General features: G+C 36.8%; 1 protein-coding gene across 1 annotated transcript in view; it reads right to left on the bottom strand.

Annotated features, from left to right (window-relative positions):
- EXOC1 (exocyst complex component 1) overlaps window positions 1–15134 on the bottom strand; it is a 42774-nt gene extending 27640 nt beyond the window's left edge. Inside the window, exons 1-7 of the mRNA XM_012724232.1 lie at window positions 15009–15134; window positions 12030–12160; window positions 9796–9926; window positions 6139–6298; window positions 3627–3647; window positions 2194–2381; window positions 158–385 (exon numbers count right to left, since the gene is read on the bottom strand). Of these exons, the coding sequence (XP_012579686.1) occupies window positions 158–385; window positions 2194–2381; window positions 3627–3647; window positions 6139–6298; window positions 9796–9926; window positions 12030–12153 (852 nt within the window). The 5' untranslated portion in view covers window positions 12154–12160; window positions 15009–15134. The remainder of the gene's footprint in view (window positions 1–157; window positions 386–2193; window positions 2382–3626; window positions 3648–6138; window positions 6299–9795; window positions 9927–12029; window positions 12161–15008) is intronic.
- Window positions 15135–17020: the final 1886 nt, after the last annotated feature.

The raw sequence follows: 17020 nt of genomic DNA on the forward strand, positions 1-17020 counted from the left end.
CTGCCTGTTCTGCACCCCACTCTGTCTCTGGTGAAGTCTTTCGCCACCCCTGAGTCTCTGGCCTGTACCCCAGTTCTGTATGCACAAATAAATAAATCTTAAAAAAAAATGTTTACAAATGGTTTCTATGTTATTGATAATTCATAATCAGACTTACTACAAGGAACTCTATCTCAGACAGGAGTTTTACGTTATTAGTGTTGCTAAGGTGAATGAGGTGGTTGCTTTCAGAGATCTGATCCATTTGTTCCTTGACACTTTGGAGCATTTCCTCGTAACTGCTAAGTTTCGATTCAATTTGATCCACCTCTTTTAAAGCCTCATCCAGCAACTTCATCAGGATGTTCACTTGCTTTTCAGAGGCCATGATAGACTGGATGTTGGCCTAAGAAGTAAAAAACAAAAGTATTACCTTATATTTTAATGTTTAAAAGAAGCATAAAGATGAAATAGTACTAAGTCTCTAACAGCAGAGTAACAAAGATTGAGACACACTGACATATCTATTTAATATTATTACAGTATGTTATGTTCTGCTTTTTACATAATATTTCAAGAAGATAACACTTTGCCTCTATCATGGTTGGGAACCATATACAAGCTGATACCCACAAAAGGTATCAGCAAGAATTCTATACTCTAAGTTCTATAACATAGGGGGAATTTAGACTATGTTACTGCTAATATTTCTATATTTCTTTCAGCTGTACCAGCGATAGAATTTTCCACACTTCTTAAAAACATTTATGTAAAATCCTTAAGAAAAGAATAATCATCTATGTACTATCTTAACCAAGAGGGCAGCAGTGGCATCCCATGTTTTTAAGATTACGTGGAACTAGTTTGTGACTGTACTATGGTTTATCTAACAGAAGAGCATGTGGCCACCGGACAGCTGGTTCCAGCATTTTTTTTTCTCTTTCATTTACAAGTATATTTTCCCCAGGAAAAGCAGTAGAAAGCCACCATCCCTTTATCACTGTTTTCGAAATGATTCTATCGATTCTCATTTCCCTGAAATATGGAAGCTGACAAATCGAAAATTAAACTGCCAAACAATATGATAATTAGAAAATATAAACCGTTAACCTACATTAAAAAGTCAGATAACCTAGTATGAGAAAAAACTATGTACAAGGAATTACAAAAATATCATTGTACAACTTAGCTTCAGTTTTGTGTGTTCTTTCAGACACAATTCTTAGTAACTCCACTGTAAGTGACACCAAACTGAGAGTGCACAGCAGGGCTCAGAACCACTGAATATTACATAGCAAAACTGACACTTGAAGCTGTTTAAGTTCAATTTTCACCTTCATATCTTGAAGTTTTTTCTAAGCTTCACTTCCAATGAGTGAAACTTATAAACTTGGACTATTCATGTAATCACTGGGCTTGAGTTCAACTTCACAATTCTTCCGCATTTCATGTATAAAATGCCAAAATTCCTTAAATCTTTAAATATCCTCTCTGAAGATTTTCCTTTGGTGTTTACCTTGCTTTGATAAACAAACCTCTCAATGTTCTTGTTTTAGATGATTCTCAACTAACTGGTACTACCTTTAGTTTTTGCTTTCTGAAGATGACATTTACAAACCTACACTACAATTTTTTAAATTTACTTTATGTATTTATTTTTAATAATATAATAGTTTATTTTTACATCATTTTGTGCATTTTTCCATCTCAGCTGTAATCCCTGCTGGTTTCCATTCACCAAATTATCTGTGCCTACACTACAATTTTAAGGATCAATCCCAAAACATTTAAGTGGTTTAGTTTCTCCCATTTTCACATTTATTCTGTTTCCTTTGGGCAAGTGATTCACTTATTTCAGCCCTATCTGTCTTTTTATAACTTGTACCTATTTTTTATAAGCCACAAAAATTCTATTCTTTTACATTCTCAGGTACTTTAGAGGTTGGGAGAAACCAACACCCTAAGTTGATTACTGGTTGGCTGCTTTTTCCTCCTATGACTTACCAAGAATTTTGCAAACTGAGAACCTCAGTCAACTGCCCACACTGACCTAATAGGAATGGCTGTCTTTAGAACAACTACAGTGAAAAACTCATGGCAATGCTGCAATAAGCGCTCAAAAAAACCCTAAGTGCTGAGTCCATCAAATAGGAACACCACCAGTCTTCCTGATCCACTGTGCATCCCTCATTCATAGGTCACAGAGAGGCTTACCCCATCTAGCACCTGCAGCTCCCTGGACAACTTTTCTGCAAAGGCCTCAGCATTAGAGATTGCACATTCACAGCCTTCCATCATTATTTCAATATCCTGCTCTTCTCTTGCATTTAGTTCTTGGTATTCATCTACGGCTTCTTCATCACCTCCCGTCACACTTTGATTTTCTCCACTCGGAACAGATTCTTAAGGGTAAAAATTAAAGAAGTAAGAAAGCAGGAGAAACTATAAACATGGTACTTATAGGTCAGTTATAAGCACAGGTCAAATTTAGTGGCTGAAAAATAGGAAAGAATCATTCGAAAGATATGAAAAATAAAATCCTTATTTTTATAATAAACTGTCTATGTTAATATGTTTATTATCATAACAAACTATAAGCATGCAGTCTAAGTCACTGACTAGTGTTAAAAGAGGCATTAGTTACAACTTCCCCAAATATAAACTAAAATACAAAAACAAAAACAAAACACATGGAGACAAACCTAACATTTTTTCCTACCTGAGGTGATTTTTGTTCTAACAAAAACAGATCATAAATTCAAAACAAGAAAATAATCTGCAGTCCTGTTTCTACTGTGTAACCTTTTTCAGTTAGTTTTGTCCATCTTTACTATTTTTTGAAAATAAATTAAGATGAAAAATGCATCTAAAGTTCACAATTATTTTCAGCATTGAAAAAATATTAACTAAAAATTTCCACTTTGTTTAGAGAATTTTCACATGCATTGATTAAAATTTCTACAGATCAGCTATTGATATTTTCTCAATAATTCTATATAGTAAGAGAAATAGTCACTAGGGTTGTTTGAAGTAAAAAAATTTAATACTGCATGATGAAACACCAAGAGGCCAATCTAAGGTACTTTTAGTTTTGTAAAAGTTTCAGTTCAATTCTTTGAGAGAATACATTTAGCACACAAACAAATAACAGGGCCTATTCTTAAGAATAATTAATAATAAAATAATAATAATAATAAAATAATAAAAAAGGAAATTAGGCAGATGTAGATAACATCTCAGTAGGAAAAAAAAAAAAAGAAGGGGACTAAAACCTTTGATACAGGCAATTACAGATACAGTGTACAAATATAAATTATCTCCAGAAGCATCATCACCTAACTCCTAGTCCCCTGAGAAAATGCATTTTAGTTCAGTGTGGAAATGTTAAACTGTCATTTGTGACACATTAGTTTCTAAGGGGCAAATAAACAAATATTTTAAACAAACATAACTGCTTCTGAAGTATTTTCTGGCCCACAACACAATCCTTTGGAAGTCAATAATGAATTAACTTTATTACTATATGGATTTTGTAGCCATAAACTTATCCCTGTACACAATTCATAAAATAATGCAACCGACAGTACATAACAATGGCAAGTAATAAAAATATATGGAATAGAGTAAGAAGAAAAGGTGTTACGCACCTTCAGTAACTTTAGGCAGTTCTGGAGAGTAAAAAGGTATGAAAAAAGCAGAGGAAAGTAAGCAAAGAATATTAGCTGGGTAGAAAAGTATACAGGCTTATAATTTTAAAATACTACCCATATTTCATTTGAGCTTCATGTTAAATTAAGGTCTAAAAGACAATGTCAAAATCAAGTACAAAGTGGAAAGTTTCACATAGGTTAAATTTCCAGAGTTCATTTTTAAAAATTCATTTTCCTGACAGTTACTAAAAGTAGAGTCATCTTTCTATTTTCTCATAGTTTTTCAAGAATCAGTATTGACTAGTCTTTGGAGGAGAAAACTGAGAAACAGATGACTCCCTTGAGATTACTTTTAGGTGAGTTGTGACTCATGCATTTAATCTAGACATTTTCATTTAAGTCCCCAAACCTTTACCCAGACATTCCTTCACAGTGGGTTAGTTATGGCACACTGTTAGAAAGAACAAGATTGAGGTGATTAAAACAAACACACAAAGTATCAGTTCAAGCTGTCATTTAAGGACTCAAGATAGAGACTTTTTAAATATTCAGTTGTAAAAGTAAAAATGAAAGGCTAAACAAAAACTTCACTCTTTCAGTTGCTAACAAGGTTTCTTTTTAAAAGCTTTGTTCTATAGGAAATCCCCAAATTATGTGAATAACACTTTCAACTGTCACCAATAAAACACTGAGGTTGTTACTGTTAACATTCTCTACCAATAGCTTCACTTGGATCTCTTAAAAGGCGGTGGTAATTTCTCATTTGTTTTCTAACATCACCCAAAGCTTAGAGACATTTATTATTTTTTTAAATAGGTCTTAATGGCCATAATTTCATAATTCATTAAAACAAGTTTGTAAATGTAAATAAAGCTGTTTTCTGAACTCTACTGAATCTAAGCAAGTTATTGACTTATAGAAAGTGATCTCAGATCACACTGCTTGCAATAAGGAGGAGCTGAAAATAATATTTGAAAAACTAAACAGCAAATTTTTGAATCATTCACTTGTCAAAAATATTCAACCTTGAGATGGTAAAAATATATAAACTACTCAAAGCAAAGTAAAGCACCAAGTAAGGCACGAAAAACAACTGTAATTTTATTAAAGGCCATTCCTTTAACACACTCACTAGCCAAGATTTTAGGGTCCAATGATGCTGAGATGGGGCTGACACGCAAAGCCACTCCCACTGATGGAAGGAGCACAGGGACTGACAGATGTGACTTGTCTCTGCCTGTTCCAAGCTCAAAGCCTGAGTACAAGAATGGGCTCCCCAGACAGTAAGTATTGGAAAAGGACAGAGAGAGAAAAGGGCCCGTGGCCAAAGAGAAAAGGAACAAGTAAAACAAAATTGAGAGGACAGAGTCAATGACTAAGTAAACGAGCATTTGAAGTTTCTGAAACTGTTATTCTCACAGGCTAAAATGGTTGAATACCAGCAACTGCAGATGTTTCAACTTGGCAGCATATTTTAAAATACAAAAACAGAACTTAGAACAAATCTGTTTCTTTTTTCTGTCAATAATAAGGAGCAATAGTTATTTCTCAGGAATAAACTAAATTTTAACCCTGCTCACCTGCACACTATAATTTAATTGCTTTCTCTGAGACAAGAAGTATAACACAAATATCCACAAGGCATACAGAATCATTTTCTTACAATGTTTATGGAAGACATTTAAAAAAATTAAAACCTCAGTAACATTTTCAATAATTTGCATTAATGTTTTTATCTCATAACAAAATGTTTCGTAACATTCATAATACATATCAAAATATCCTAAATAACCTCATGTCAAAGGATTTTTACCCTGATAATAATAGCTGACATTTAAAGAGTACTTACTATATCCCTAGCATTGCTCTCATCACATTAATTTAATCCTCAAAGCAACCTTAAGGGATAGATTCTATTTCTGAGAAACATAGTTACTCAAAGCCACATAGTTAGTATGGGACAATCAAGGTTTGATTGTCTGACTCCAGTTGTGTTCTTAACCTTTACGCCCACACTCTGCACAAAATATAGCTACAAGGATACTCATTTCAGTGTTGTTTAAAATAAGCAAAGCCTGGAAAAGTAAAAATGATGAATTATGGTGTATCATACAATGGAATACTATGGAACCATTAAGAGTAAAGGTAGAATAGGTATTTGATAACATGGAAAATGTTCATGCTATGTGATAGGAACTATGAGTCCAAAGAATGTAAATTTCTTTATATAAAGCCTAAATACACATAGATAAGAGACTAGAAGATCCAACAAAATGTTAATACTAGCTACATTTAAGGATTAAGTCTACGGGTGATTTTTATTTACTTAATATATTAATTTTCAATAATGAACAAGCATCACTTCTGCAATAAAAATGTATTTTAAATTTCTTTACAAAAATAATTCATATTACTTTAAATAATATCAAATTATAAATTCACTTACAGAAACATTTCATATACATTTATATACATCTGTATACATTTATATACATATGCATAGCTTTACCTTCTAATAGCTGTGAGCTAACATTGACAAAATCAATTTTCTTCCGGAGATATCGCTGATTTAATTTCCAAATGCATGAAATAAATGTATTCTTTTCAGCAGTGCTGCTGGCAACCCATTTATATATTTTTTCAAAATGTAAATCAAATTCTGGATTTTCCTGAAATAAAAATGTACAAAAGATATTGCTTTTCCTCATATTCTTTTTATTCCTCTGAAAACTGTATTTTAATAAAATGAAGAGAAGCTGAAACTTAGGGGAAAAGATCATCACTATTAAAGGTCTCTACTTGCAGAGAAGTGTTAAAGAATTCAACATACAGTAAAAACTTCGATTGCCTAACAAAAGAAGCTAGGTTTCAAGAAACCCACAGTATTTAGTAATTTCCTTTCCATGCCCCTTAACTCTATGAGAGGAAGCACAGGCTACCTATTTAATGGCTTTGTGTATCAGCTCCTACTCTCTAAGATGACAGCGGTCGCCAGTATTAAATGTGGACATAATTTTTCTTTTTAAATTGCCTGTGTGGTAAAAGCTATACCTCTTCTTTAACAATGTACTATTATTCATAACTGTAAGTTGACAATAACGCCTTAGTAAAAGAGTTTGTCTTCTAACTATAACATATGAGAAAAAGATACAATCTATACCCTGGGATGGTTTCTAAGAACAAGTGATGTGAAAGCAGGAACTGCTTCTGGTTTTAATTCTGGAAGTTCAGAATGATTAAGGGTATTATGAAAGCAAAAATAATACTGAGGTCCTTCAAAGTTTTTTTTTTTAAGATTTATTTACTTATGCATATAGATCTGGGCTACAGGCCAGAGGTACAGGGGCAGTGAGAGGATTCACCAGAGACAGAATGGGATGCAGAAGATGCCGACTGATGAGGTACACTGCTGAGGGGAGCAGCGGGCAGGTGAGGAGAGGTCTGTTGTGCCATGTGGGTCACCTCTGGGGTGGGCAGGGATCAAACTCATGCTGAAGTGGCTTTACCTTCTTAGTGCTGTGCTTTAATGCACTGCACCACCAGGGAGGGCCCCCTTGAAAGTTTTTGCAAGTGAAAAAAGCTCAACTGTTGTAAAAGAACTGCACTATCCTCTCCACATGCTTCTTAAGTGGCATCATAGCAGTAATTTCATGCTAGTCTAGTAGTTCTCCCTTGAGTAGAATGACTTGATTATTACATAAAGGATAAAAACGTATGAATGGATATTTTCTATCACAACTGAAGAAAAAAATCAATCAAGCATTTTTAAAAATTAATTAATTTATTTTCAACTGAAGAGGTATTGGACCTCACTGAACCCACTGCCAACTCAGCCATACTCTACCAGCACAACCATTACACCTGCTGCAACCTTGTTCTTTCCCTTTCCCTGACCCTCCCTTTGGTGTCTCTCAGTCCTATAGTCACTTACCAAGGGTTAGTGTTTCAGCTTGTCTTTATCCGACTACTAATTTAGTTACTTATATTCTATATAGTAGTGATACCAACCAGTATTTTATTTTTCTCCTTCTGACTTATTTTGCTTAACATTATCCTTTCAAGCTCCATCATGTTGCCACAATGGCATGAGTTTACCTTTTTTTGAGGATCAAATGTTCTTAACGTGAATAATACAATTGTTATTATATGTAATATATGTTATAGACACATACATACAATATATAACACATATGCATAATAATAAATAGAAAATAATATATTAGATTAAAGTGGCATCTGGGACAACAAAATGTATTGATAAATACAGACTTCAAAGAAGAAGGATGTTATATCAGACTTTTAGTATGAAGGGCAGGGGTAATATAGTAATCAGGACTTGACCTGATCAAGTACAGTACGTACTCTACAGTGATACAGTACGGTGTCACAGAAGCTGGAACTACCAACTAGTTTAATTTACAGCTCAATAGGCAGAACTGATGTGTCAAAAGATAGAAAAGGCTCATTTACAGTGAAAAGGTAATTGCATTATTACTTAGAAAAAAAACCTAAGTATTGGCAACTAATAAGAATCTTGATGGGAAATGATCTCTTCCCTGGGAATATTTCCCATAATGCCATAAAAGAAGTTGAGTGCTCTAGTGGCAACACTCACACAAATCAATGTGTGATACTAAATGGCTAATGTTAGGTTACTTATAAAAATTTTATGTTTTCTATCCATATATAGTGTACTCGCCCGAAGGTGCCTACCTAAAATGAAAAAAACTACAACAACAAAACAAAGCCCATTAAGCAAGTCAGCAACAAGACAAAGTCAGCTGTGAGAAATCATTCAAATAAGCATTCAGTAACACTTAGTGAGTTATACAAGTCAATGGAATTATGAAGTACAAAACTATTGAAGGGGAAAAGGCTTTTTAATGAAGATGTATTTCTAAAAAGTCCTTATGTGTTCTTCTTAAACATATACCTACCAAAAAGATCTCAACTCTTGACCTTTTCTTTTTGGTAATAGAAATTATTAATTTAATAAGTGTTTTTTAAAAATCCCATATTCCTTCCAAATAACACACACACTTAAAGCACCTGTCAAATTCTGTTCCACTTTCCGGATTTCCTTAGGGATAAAGCAAAACCGGTTTGTATAAAATACTGAAAGATGCCTCTATACCTGGAAGAAATCTGAATTCTACAGATATGCAAGGTTCTCTTCAAGCTTTTTTTCCTTCATTTAAAAAATGACATCTGACTTAAATACCTGTCATTTTCTTCAGCTTTTAGTTTCTTTGAGGTTTGCAACAGAGTAAGATTGCTCCATAAAAGTATACTATCACTACATAAGTGTAAGTCTTGCTACTAGTCCCACCAATAGTGCAAGTGGGAGTATGTGGCACATTTCCTAGAACTCTGGAGGTGTCCTGGGCTGTAGAGGAAGACGAAGAGCAGGGCCAAGAGGAAGAAAAGGAGTAGGCATCTAATTTAACTAGACGAGTGCTACCTGCTACCTCTGAAAACAGGGTATTACTGTGAAAAGCCTTAAATTACCAGGAATAAAGGTAGTCCATTAACATGATTACCATATCCAACTTTTTTGATGTTTGAGTATAGATTAAGTGAAAGGTATAAGATTTATATTCTTAGCTCTTATTGTTTATATTTTTTAAATGAAGGTGGGTAATCTACCACTTCCTTTACCTGAGCCATCAAAAGGTCAGCCTGGCTGCCTCAGCTGGTGCTTCTACGTTAATCTGTGAGAACTAAGTAAGATTCATTTTGGTGATAGTGTAAATGAGATTTTCAACTAGGTTTTACCAACGATTTTCTAAAAAACCCACGCACCTAACAATCCACTTTAAAGTTCACACTAAATTTATGGATTATATGTGTGTGTGTGTGTGTGTGTGTGCGTATACACGTATATTGTTTTTTGCTCTAGTTTTGTGGTTTATACACAAACATAATTGTAGTCCATAAAAAGCAAAACCAATAAATCAAATACATATACATATACACTAATTTTAGTAGTCTGAGAGTGGTGAATGAGAAAATGAAAGATTGAATAAAACACTTTAAACTAATTTTTGGTTAGCTGGTGGACCAGTGGATCACAAAACAAGTTTAGACCATCCTAGAAGACATAATACTAGGTTATAAAATAAATGACACTTTCTGATCACAGGTCAAATAACTATGAAAAACATACTTTAACCGCATCCTTAGCATCTACCACAGCAAGATCTCGAAGGGCCCATGCAATCTGCCTTTTGTAGAAATCTCCTTTATCAGATTTTTTGACTTTAACCACCTTCACCTGCACAGGGCGTTCAGTAGTCACTGTGAAGTAAAACATACACTTTCATTAGAAATATTATTCAGTCATTCTTCATTCTTTCACGCATTGCAAAAATAGCTGGTAGGTAACTTTCTGTGATATCAAAACAGGAACTGTATTTTATGACACACACTATAATTGTGGCATGTACAATAAACTGATGGGAGCACTTCAATCATACTAGAGGGTCATGGGCAGATTCCTTGAAAAGTAAAAGTTTCAGAGCAGTTTTTTTTTTTTTAAAGATTTATTTATTTATTCTTACAGAACAGAGGTATAGGCCAGAGGTGTGGTGGGTGAGAGGATTCACCAGAGACAGAGTGGGGAGCAGAACAGGCAGACTGACGAAGTACATTGCTGAGGGGAGCAGCGGGCGGGTCAGGAGAGGCCTGCCGCACCATGTGGGTCACCTCTGGGGTGGGGATCTAACTCATGCTGAAGTGGCTTTAGCTTCTTAGTTCTGTGCTTTAGCGTACTGAGCCACCAGGGAGAGCCTCAGAGCAGTTTTAAAGGAATAGTAGGATAGGTCTAAAAGATGAATGAGAAATGGATAGCCAGAGAGGTTTTTAAGAACATAACACCATTTAAAAAAAAAAAAAAACAAAAAACAAGTAGTTCAACACAGATTATAAGTGAAATAAAGACAATATTTCAATTCTTCAATTCCAAGATGTACATTTCTTCTCACACTTAAAAGCCCCTAGAATCAGGAGACGTGATCAACTGATGCAATACCACAGCACAGTTGTAGTGGTACATAAAATAATGTGTGCTGTAACTGATGGCATGAGTTATATCAGGACTGAGTTAGGTTATTCCAGGAAATTAATTTGAATTCAACAAACCAAGTATAATTATTCAACACACTAATGAATTAAGAGATAAAAGTATATGATAAACCTAAGGATTGGAAAAGCATTCACTCTTGATAAGAAAGGTGTGGGATGGTAGGAATAGAAGGGAACTTCCTTAGTATTGTAAAGGATAGCTACAAAAAACCCTAGAGCAAATACCATGCAAAAAAGCCATTCCTGTGAGACCCACAACTATTAATGGCCCTAACCAGTAGGCTAAAGTAAAAAAAATAAATAAAAAACGGAAAACGGGCCCTCCCTGGTGGTGCCATGGGTTAATACACAGCACTATGAAGCTATTCACAGCCACTGCAGCACAAGTTTGATCTCAGGCCAGGGAGGTGACCCACTTGGCATGGGAGACCGCTCCTGACCCACCCGCTGCTCCCCTCAGCAGTGTACTTCAGTAGATCTGCCTGTTCTGCTCCCCCTGTCTCTGGTGAATCCTCTCACTTCCCGCACCTCTGGCCTGTACCCCAGTTCTTGTATGCATAAATACATCAATCTTTATAAAAGAACAACATCAAGACTATAAAGGAAAAAAATATCACTACTTTCAGTTATCACTACAGATAACTGAAATAGGCTCGGTAAGGATGACAAAGAAACTGATATAAAAACCAACTATATGTCTAGATTCTAACAACAAATAATTGTAGAAGTATATTAACATTCATTAAAATTTAAACATTCTGCTTTGAGAAAGACAGTGTCAAGGGAATTACAAGACAACCCACAGAGGAAGAGAAAATATTTTCCAAAGATACAGCTGATAAAGAGTTATATCCAAAATAGACAGAAAAAGTCTGAAAACTCAACAATAACAAGAAACTGGATTTAAAAATGAGCCAAAGGCCATAGTAGATGTATCACTAAAAGACATACAGATGGCAAAAAAGCATATGAAAATATACTACTCTCACTATCACATGCTATCAAGGAAAAGCAAAATAAAACAAGAACCTATGAGTATGGGGAAGTTCTAGAACAGTGACATCCCAAATGCAGATAAAGATATGAACAGCAGGAACACTGCTGCTGATGGGAATGCAAAATGGCACACAGTCATTTGGAAGATAGTTTAGCAGTTTCTTAGAAAAGGAAACCTACTCTTATTATATGATCCAGCAATTATGCCCCTTGGTATCTATTTACCCAAAGGAGTTGAAAACATGTCCACATAAGGAACACAAAGTCCTCAAAGGGAATAAAAAGATGTCAAGCAAGAACTTTTTCTTACTAGATACCCACCTGTGGCACACAAAAAACAGTTTTTTTTCTTTTTTCCTGCTTTGCAGACATTGACAATACTCAGCAAGCGCTCATCATTGGGTGTAAAAATGTCTCTTTGTAGTGCATGCTTGATGGCTGTCATTTTTAGTCTGCTGGAAAAAATTCAGAAATACAGATGAGAGGTGCTTTCTCAGAATGATGCTATCATATTGTTCAACTTAGGATTTTTAAAATGACCTTGTTTATAGCTAATAGGACTAGTTCACCAGTTTTCAATCTCTATAAAGTATTTTTCTCTTCACTTCTCTTGGGCAACCTATCGTATGCCACTTAAAAAGGTCCCATGTCCATGTTCACTGCTTCATTACAAATACTAAATCCAAACTTTTATGTTGATCAAAAGTTTCTTTAATAATTTCTTTAATGATTCCTTTCCCTTTTCCCCATCAGTGTTGCTGTAAGCCCTTATTTCTCTTTCAGCACCCAAATGTAGAGCCAGTTTCCATCCCCTATTCAAATGACCACCTTCTACCCTGCAGAGATCATAGACCCAAGTACAATTCTCCCCAAATACTATTTTTTTCTCTCTACTCTCCATTCATCTGAACTTCTATCTACCCAACACAGTATGCTCATGGTACTGAACCCTTAATATGCTCTAGGGTTTTGGGACTGTGTTACTCTACTCCAGGGCCTTCCCTGCTGGCGCAGCAGGTTGGAACACTTTGCTGTGAAGCTAAGCCAAGCCATGGCCGCTTCAGTGAGAATTCGGTCCCTGCTCCAGAGGTGATCCACATGGCTCAGCAGACCTCTTCTGTTTTGCTCGCTGCTCTCCTCATCAGTGTAATTTGTTGATCTGCCTGTTCTGCTCCCTACTCTATCTCTGGTGAATCCTCTCAACTTCCCCCCTCACCCCCCCGCCGCCCAACTCTCTGGCCTGTACCCCATTTCTATATGCATAAATAAATATAATCTTTTAAAAAAGAAATAAATTCTGTTCCATTCTATGCTCAAGCAAGACTGGATACTGGCCAGTTTACTTTGTATCTCTGGGCTTTTGTTCATGCAATTTCTATTTCCTGGAATTCTTTTCTCCCTGGGAAATTCCAACTTGTTTCTCTAGATCCTGCCAAGATCTTACCTCTTCTTTGAAGTAGTTACAGAAGTACAAAAAAAAAAAAAATCCTTTTCTACTTTTCCAATATGTTCCTTCTACTTTGCTAACATGACACTTATAGGTCATATCTTTCTAGTTAGTTGTATCCCCACTTAACCCCCCCCCCTTTTAAAAGTAGTTCTTTTTAGGCAAGGGCCATGTCTAATTCATCTTTATATTACTTGGTAAAGACACAACAAACATTTAATAAATTAACGAAAATGATAGCACCAAATAACACAACTAGCTCCCTAAGGGTCCCCCTTTCCAACTCTCATATCTATAAGCAACACCCATTTTCAAAAGCTCTATCCTCTTTGTACATAGGAGATCTACTACCACATTCTGCTGATTTCTCATCTACACATAGTTTATCCTGTCTTTCTATTTTCCCATACCAAAGCACTAACCCAGGTTCACAGCTACATCTAACACTAAGGTATCTTGTTATCTCTTTGCAAGCCTTCACATTCAAATCCCTTTACAAATAATAAAATAGTTTCATCACAAAACACTCTTCATTTTCAAACGTTTCCAATCACAAACCTTCTAGTCTGATTATTAATTTTTTTTGGTAGTGGGGGGCTTTAAATCTTTGCTTAGATACTTTTCCATTTAGGGATTATCACCCCCTCCCCATTCACACTAATTATACTTCATGGTTTGTATGGAGTCAATAAAAACCTTAATCAAAATTGATGTCTTCTCTCAGTTGCTATATAGCACTTACTGCGTTTACTAAAAGTCAAGCACTTCATGCCTGAGCACAAGTTCCTGGATCTCAAGAACTCCCTTGGGAGTGGGGGTAGGGGAGGAGAGAGACAGGACATGAAACACAGAGACAGAGAGAGAAATGCTGTTTTGTGTTCTTAGTATTAGTAGGTACTCAACACAATCTCCTGAGGTAACCTGAGCTGAAAAGTAAAGTGGATCAAAAGGTCAAATAATGGCCAAGTTTTACCATACAGTAAGTAGTCAAATGCAACAGCAGTGTATGTTATGTGGTTAACAAAAAAGAGGCCTGGGCATACCTCATAAAGGTGTAAGGCATAATGAAAAGCACTGATTCTCATTCACTCAGCAAATATTGATGCCTACGAAGTGTGCAGTACTGTTCTAGGTTACTAAGCTGAATGATAGACTATCTTCATAAAGACAAAGTGCATTTACATTCTAAGACGGCATTAATTCTCCAGTCTTTTCAGTGCTTCTCTGTAAGCCAGTGAACAAGTCATGGAGGTCCTTTAAAACTATTTTTCTAGATCAATGAAGCCATTTCTGACCAAGTTCCTGAGACTGTCAGCCAGTGTTCACTGTGTTGGTTATTATTTCCTTAAATTCATTCAGCTGGTCCATTAACACTGCTGACAATGCCAGTGGTCTGTGGGTTGAGCCCCCTATTTATCTCGAGACATCCTAGCGCGCGGAGCATTGTCCTCAGAAAAGACGACTGGGCTAGACAAACAGGGACGGGCTTCAGAGATTAAGAAGAACATGGAGACTTGGAGAATAAAGGGCAAAACACTGTCACATCTTCCTCTCGGTCCACATCAAAGAAAAAACGACTTAGCGCCGTTTTGCACAAATGAAATCTGGTTCCCAAGGCGGAACCGAAAAGGGATGCGTGAGGATTGCCTCCAGTCCCAGGGCAGCAAGGGCATGGGGGATGCTCCCACCGTGATCGGTGCCCTAGCGGGGAAGGAAAAGGGGCCAGGCGGCGGACAGGGAGACACCCAACCCCGGGCGCAGGGCAGCAGAGGCGTTGAGGGATCACGTCGGACTCTGACGCCCACCTGTCCGCCGCCACCAAGACTACTGGGCAGCCGTGGCCCACTGCTTACCGCAAGGCCGGACCGAGCCCGGCTGTGCCGAGGCGGGTCCTCTTTAAGACGGAGAACGGATGGCGCTGGGACGGCCACCACTACTAGGCTGTGCCCCTTTAATTGAACGGTAAACGGGAAGCGAGCGTTCCGCCACCACTTCCCATATCCGGTCATATGACAAACCTCTATGCCGGAAGTGACCGCGCAAAGAAGGGCGGAGAGGCGGTGGGAAAAAGGCAACAGCCAATAGGCGCGGAGGGGGCGGAGCAACACCTAATGGGTCCTCGCAGGGCTGCAGGGGTGTGGAATTGACAAGCGGGGGTTCCTTTCCAGTGGAGTCTAATAGGAGACTTGGAGATTTGGTGTGACAGACGCGCAGTTTCCAGAAGAATTATTCGTTGAGATTTTTCACAGTTGTTTTGCTGATTCTAGATCCTTGCTATTTATATCATGGAGAGCGTAAATGAGTTAAAAGTTTCTGAGCGAGGGACCCAGACATCAAAGTTTTTTTATGTGTTCTGAGATGATTCTAGTATGTAGCTCAGGTTGAGAACCTATAGTGACCTTGATACTCAAAGTCTGAACCAGCTGCTTAGGCATCATCTGAGGGTTTTGCTAAAATGTAACCTCCAGAACTTTTTTTCAGATACGTTGAATTGGAGTCTGAATCTTAGTAAGATGATGTCTGTGCACATTTATTCCAAAAGCACAGATGATGCGAATGTTGCTGGTTGCAAGGCAAGTGATTCATTTATTCCATATTTCTGGCGCCTATTTTATGCAAGGCACTTTGATCCAGAGCCAGAGGTGATTTGACCTGAATCCAACCCTGACCAAGTTCTTTAGTAGGGTCGGGTTAAACACCATGTAGATACATTTATACATAACACATACAAAATGAATGACCAGAGAGAGTTACAGGTCAGATAAGGGTTGAAAATTGAAAGGAATGCTTTTCTTTGTTTGACACAGTCCTTTGCAAGGGTTCTGCTTTCCAAGGTTCTACAGGGATCGTTTCATGCATGCATTAATTTATTTTACAACCAAACAGTGCCGCTTTTGTGCCAAGCACTGTATTAACTGTTGGAGATTCAAAGGCTGGAATTCCACTTAGAAGGGAGGTCACTCCCTTTGGGGACACGGTGTTAATTAGATGAATAAATTACAATCTAGCGAGGCAAACTCAACTTTTAAAAAAGCTAAATACCATGAGAATACAGAAGAGGAAGTAACATTCTGTCAAAAATATCACTGAGAAAGAGATATGAACTGTGCAAATTATCTTTCAGTGTTTATCTGAAGATATAATATGGTGAGAAAATTAGCAGAAATAGTATGGAACTGTTTGCTATTGAGAGAAATATGCTCTAGTCAACACTGCTTGGGATGCTTTTCAATTTCATCCAGTGACTTCCCTTTTAAAAGAAGCATCTAAATCTGACCCTATCTTTACAGAAACCCTTGAGATTCTCTCTCTCTCTCTCTCTCTCTGTATGTTTATAGTCCTCTTCAAAGTTGGGAGATGAATTGGATTTCAGAAGCCTGGACATCGTCTCAAAACTCAGGCTGTATCCATTGCCTCTACAAAATTTCCACTGGGGTATCCTTCAGGTAGCACAAACTGACATATCCAAAAATTAAATTCTCCTTTCTCCTCTTGGGTTTCCCCAAACGTTGAGACTAAAACAAAGACTTTACATGCAGTAATTTCATTAGCACACTGGCCCCACCAAGGAAAAGTAAGAGAAAGGGAAGGATAGGTAAAACAAGGAAGTGGAAAGGCCATATAAGGATGTGTTATTGAATTAGCTGTTACCATGTTTGAATGTTTTCTCTATCTTTTACAACCATTTGAGAAGCTTTCCGACATAAGCCTCAAAATTATCCACTGAAAACTGGAAAGGTGGAAGCTTTTACTTGTTAGTTCCTGTATAAGTACTGTGTGTTAACTGACTGCTTTATCAGAGTTCCTATATGTTAGATCCTGTCCACCTTTGATCAAAGGTTGCTTCTCTGGATATTAACTACTC

This window comes from Condylura cristata, unplaced genomic scaffold (genome assembly GCF_000260355.1).
Source record: "Condylura cristata isolate star-nosed mole 26May11 unplaced genomic scaffold, ConCri1.0 scaffold00012, whole genome shotgun sequence".
Taxonomy (NCBI): domain Eukaryota; kingdom Metazoa; phylum Chordata; class Mammalia; order Eulipotyphla; family Talpidae; genus Condylura; species Condylura cristata.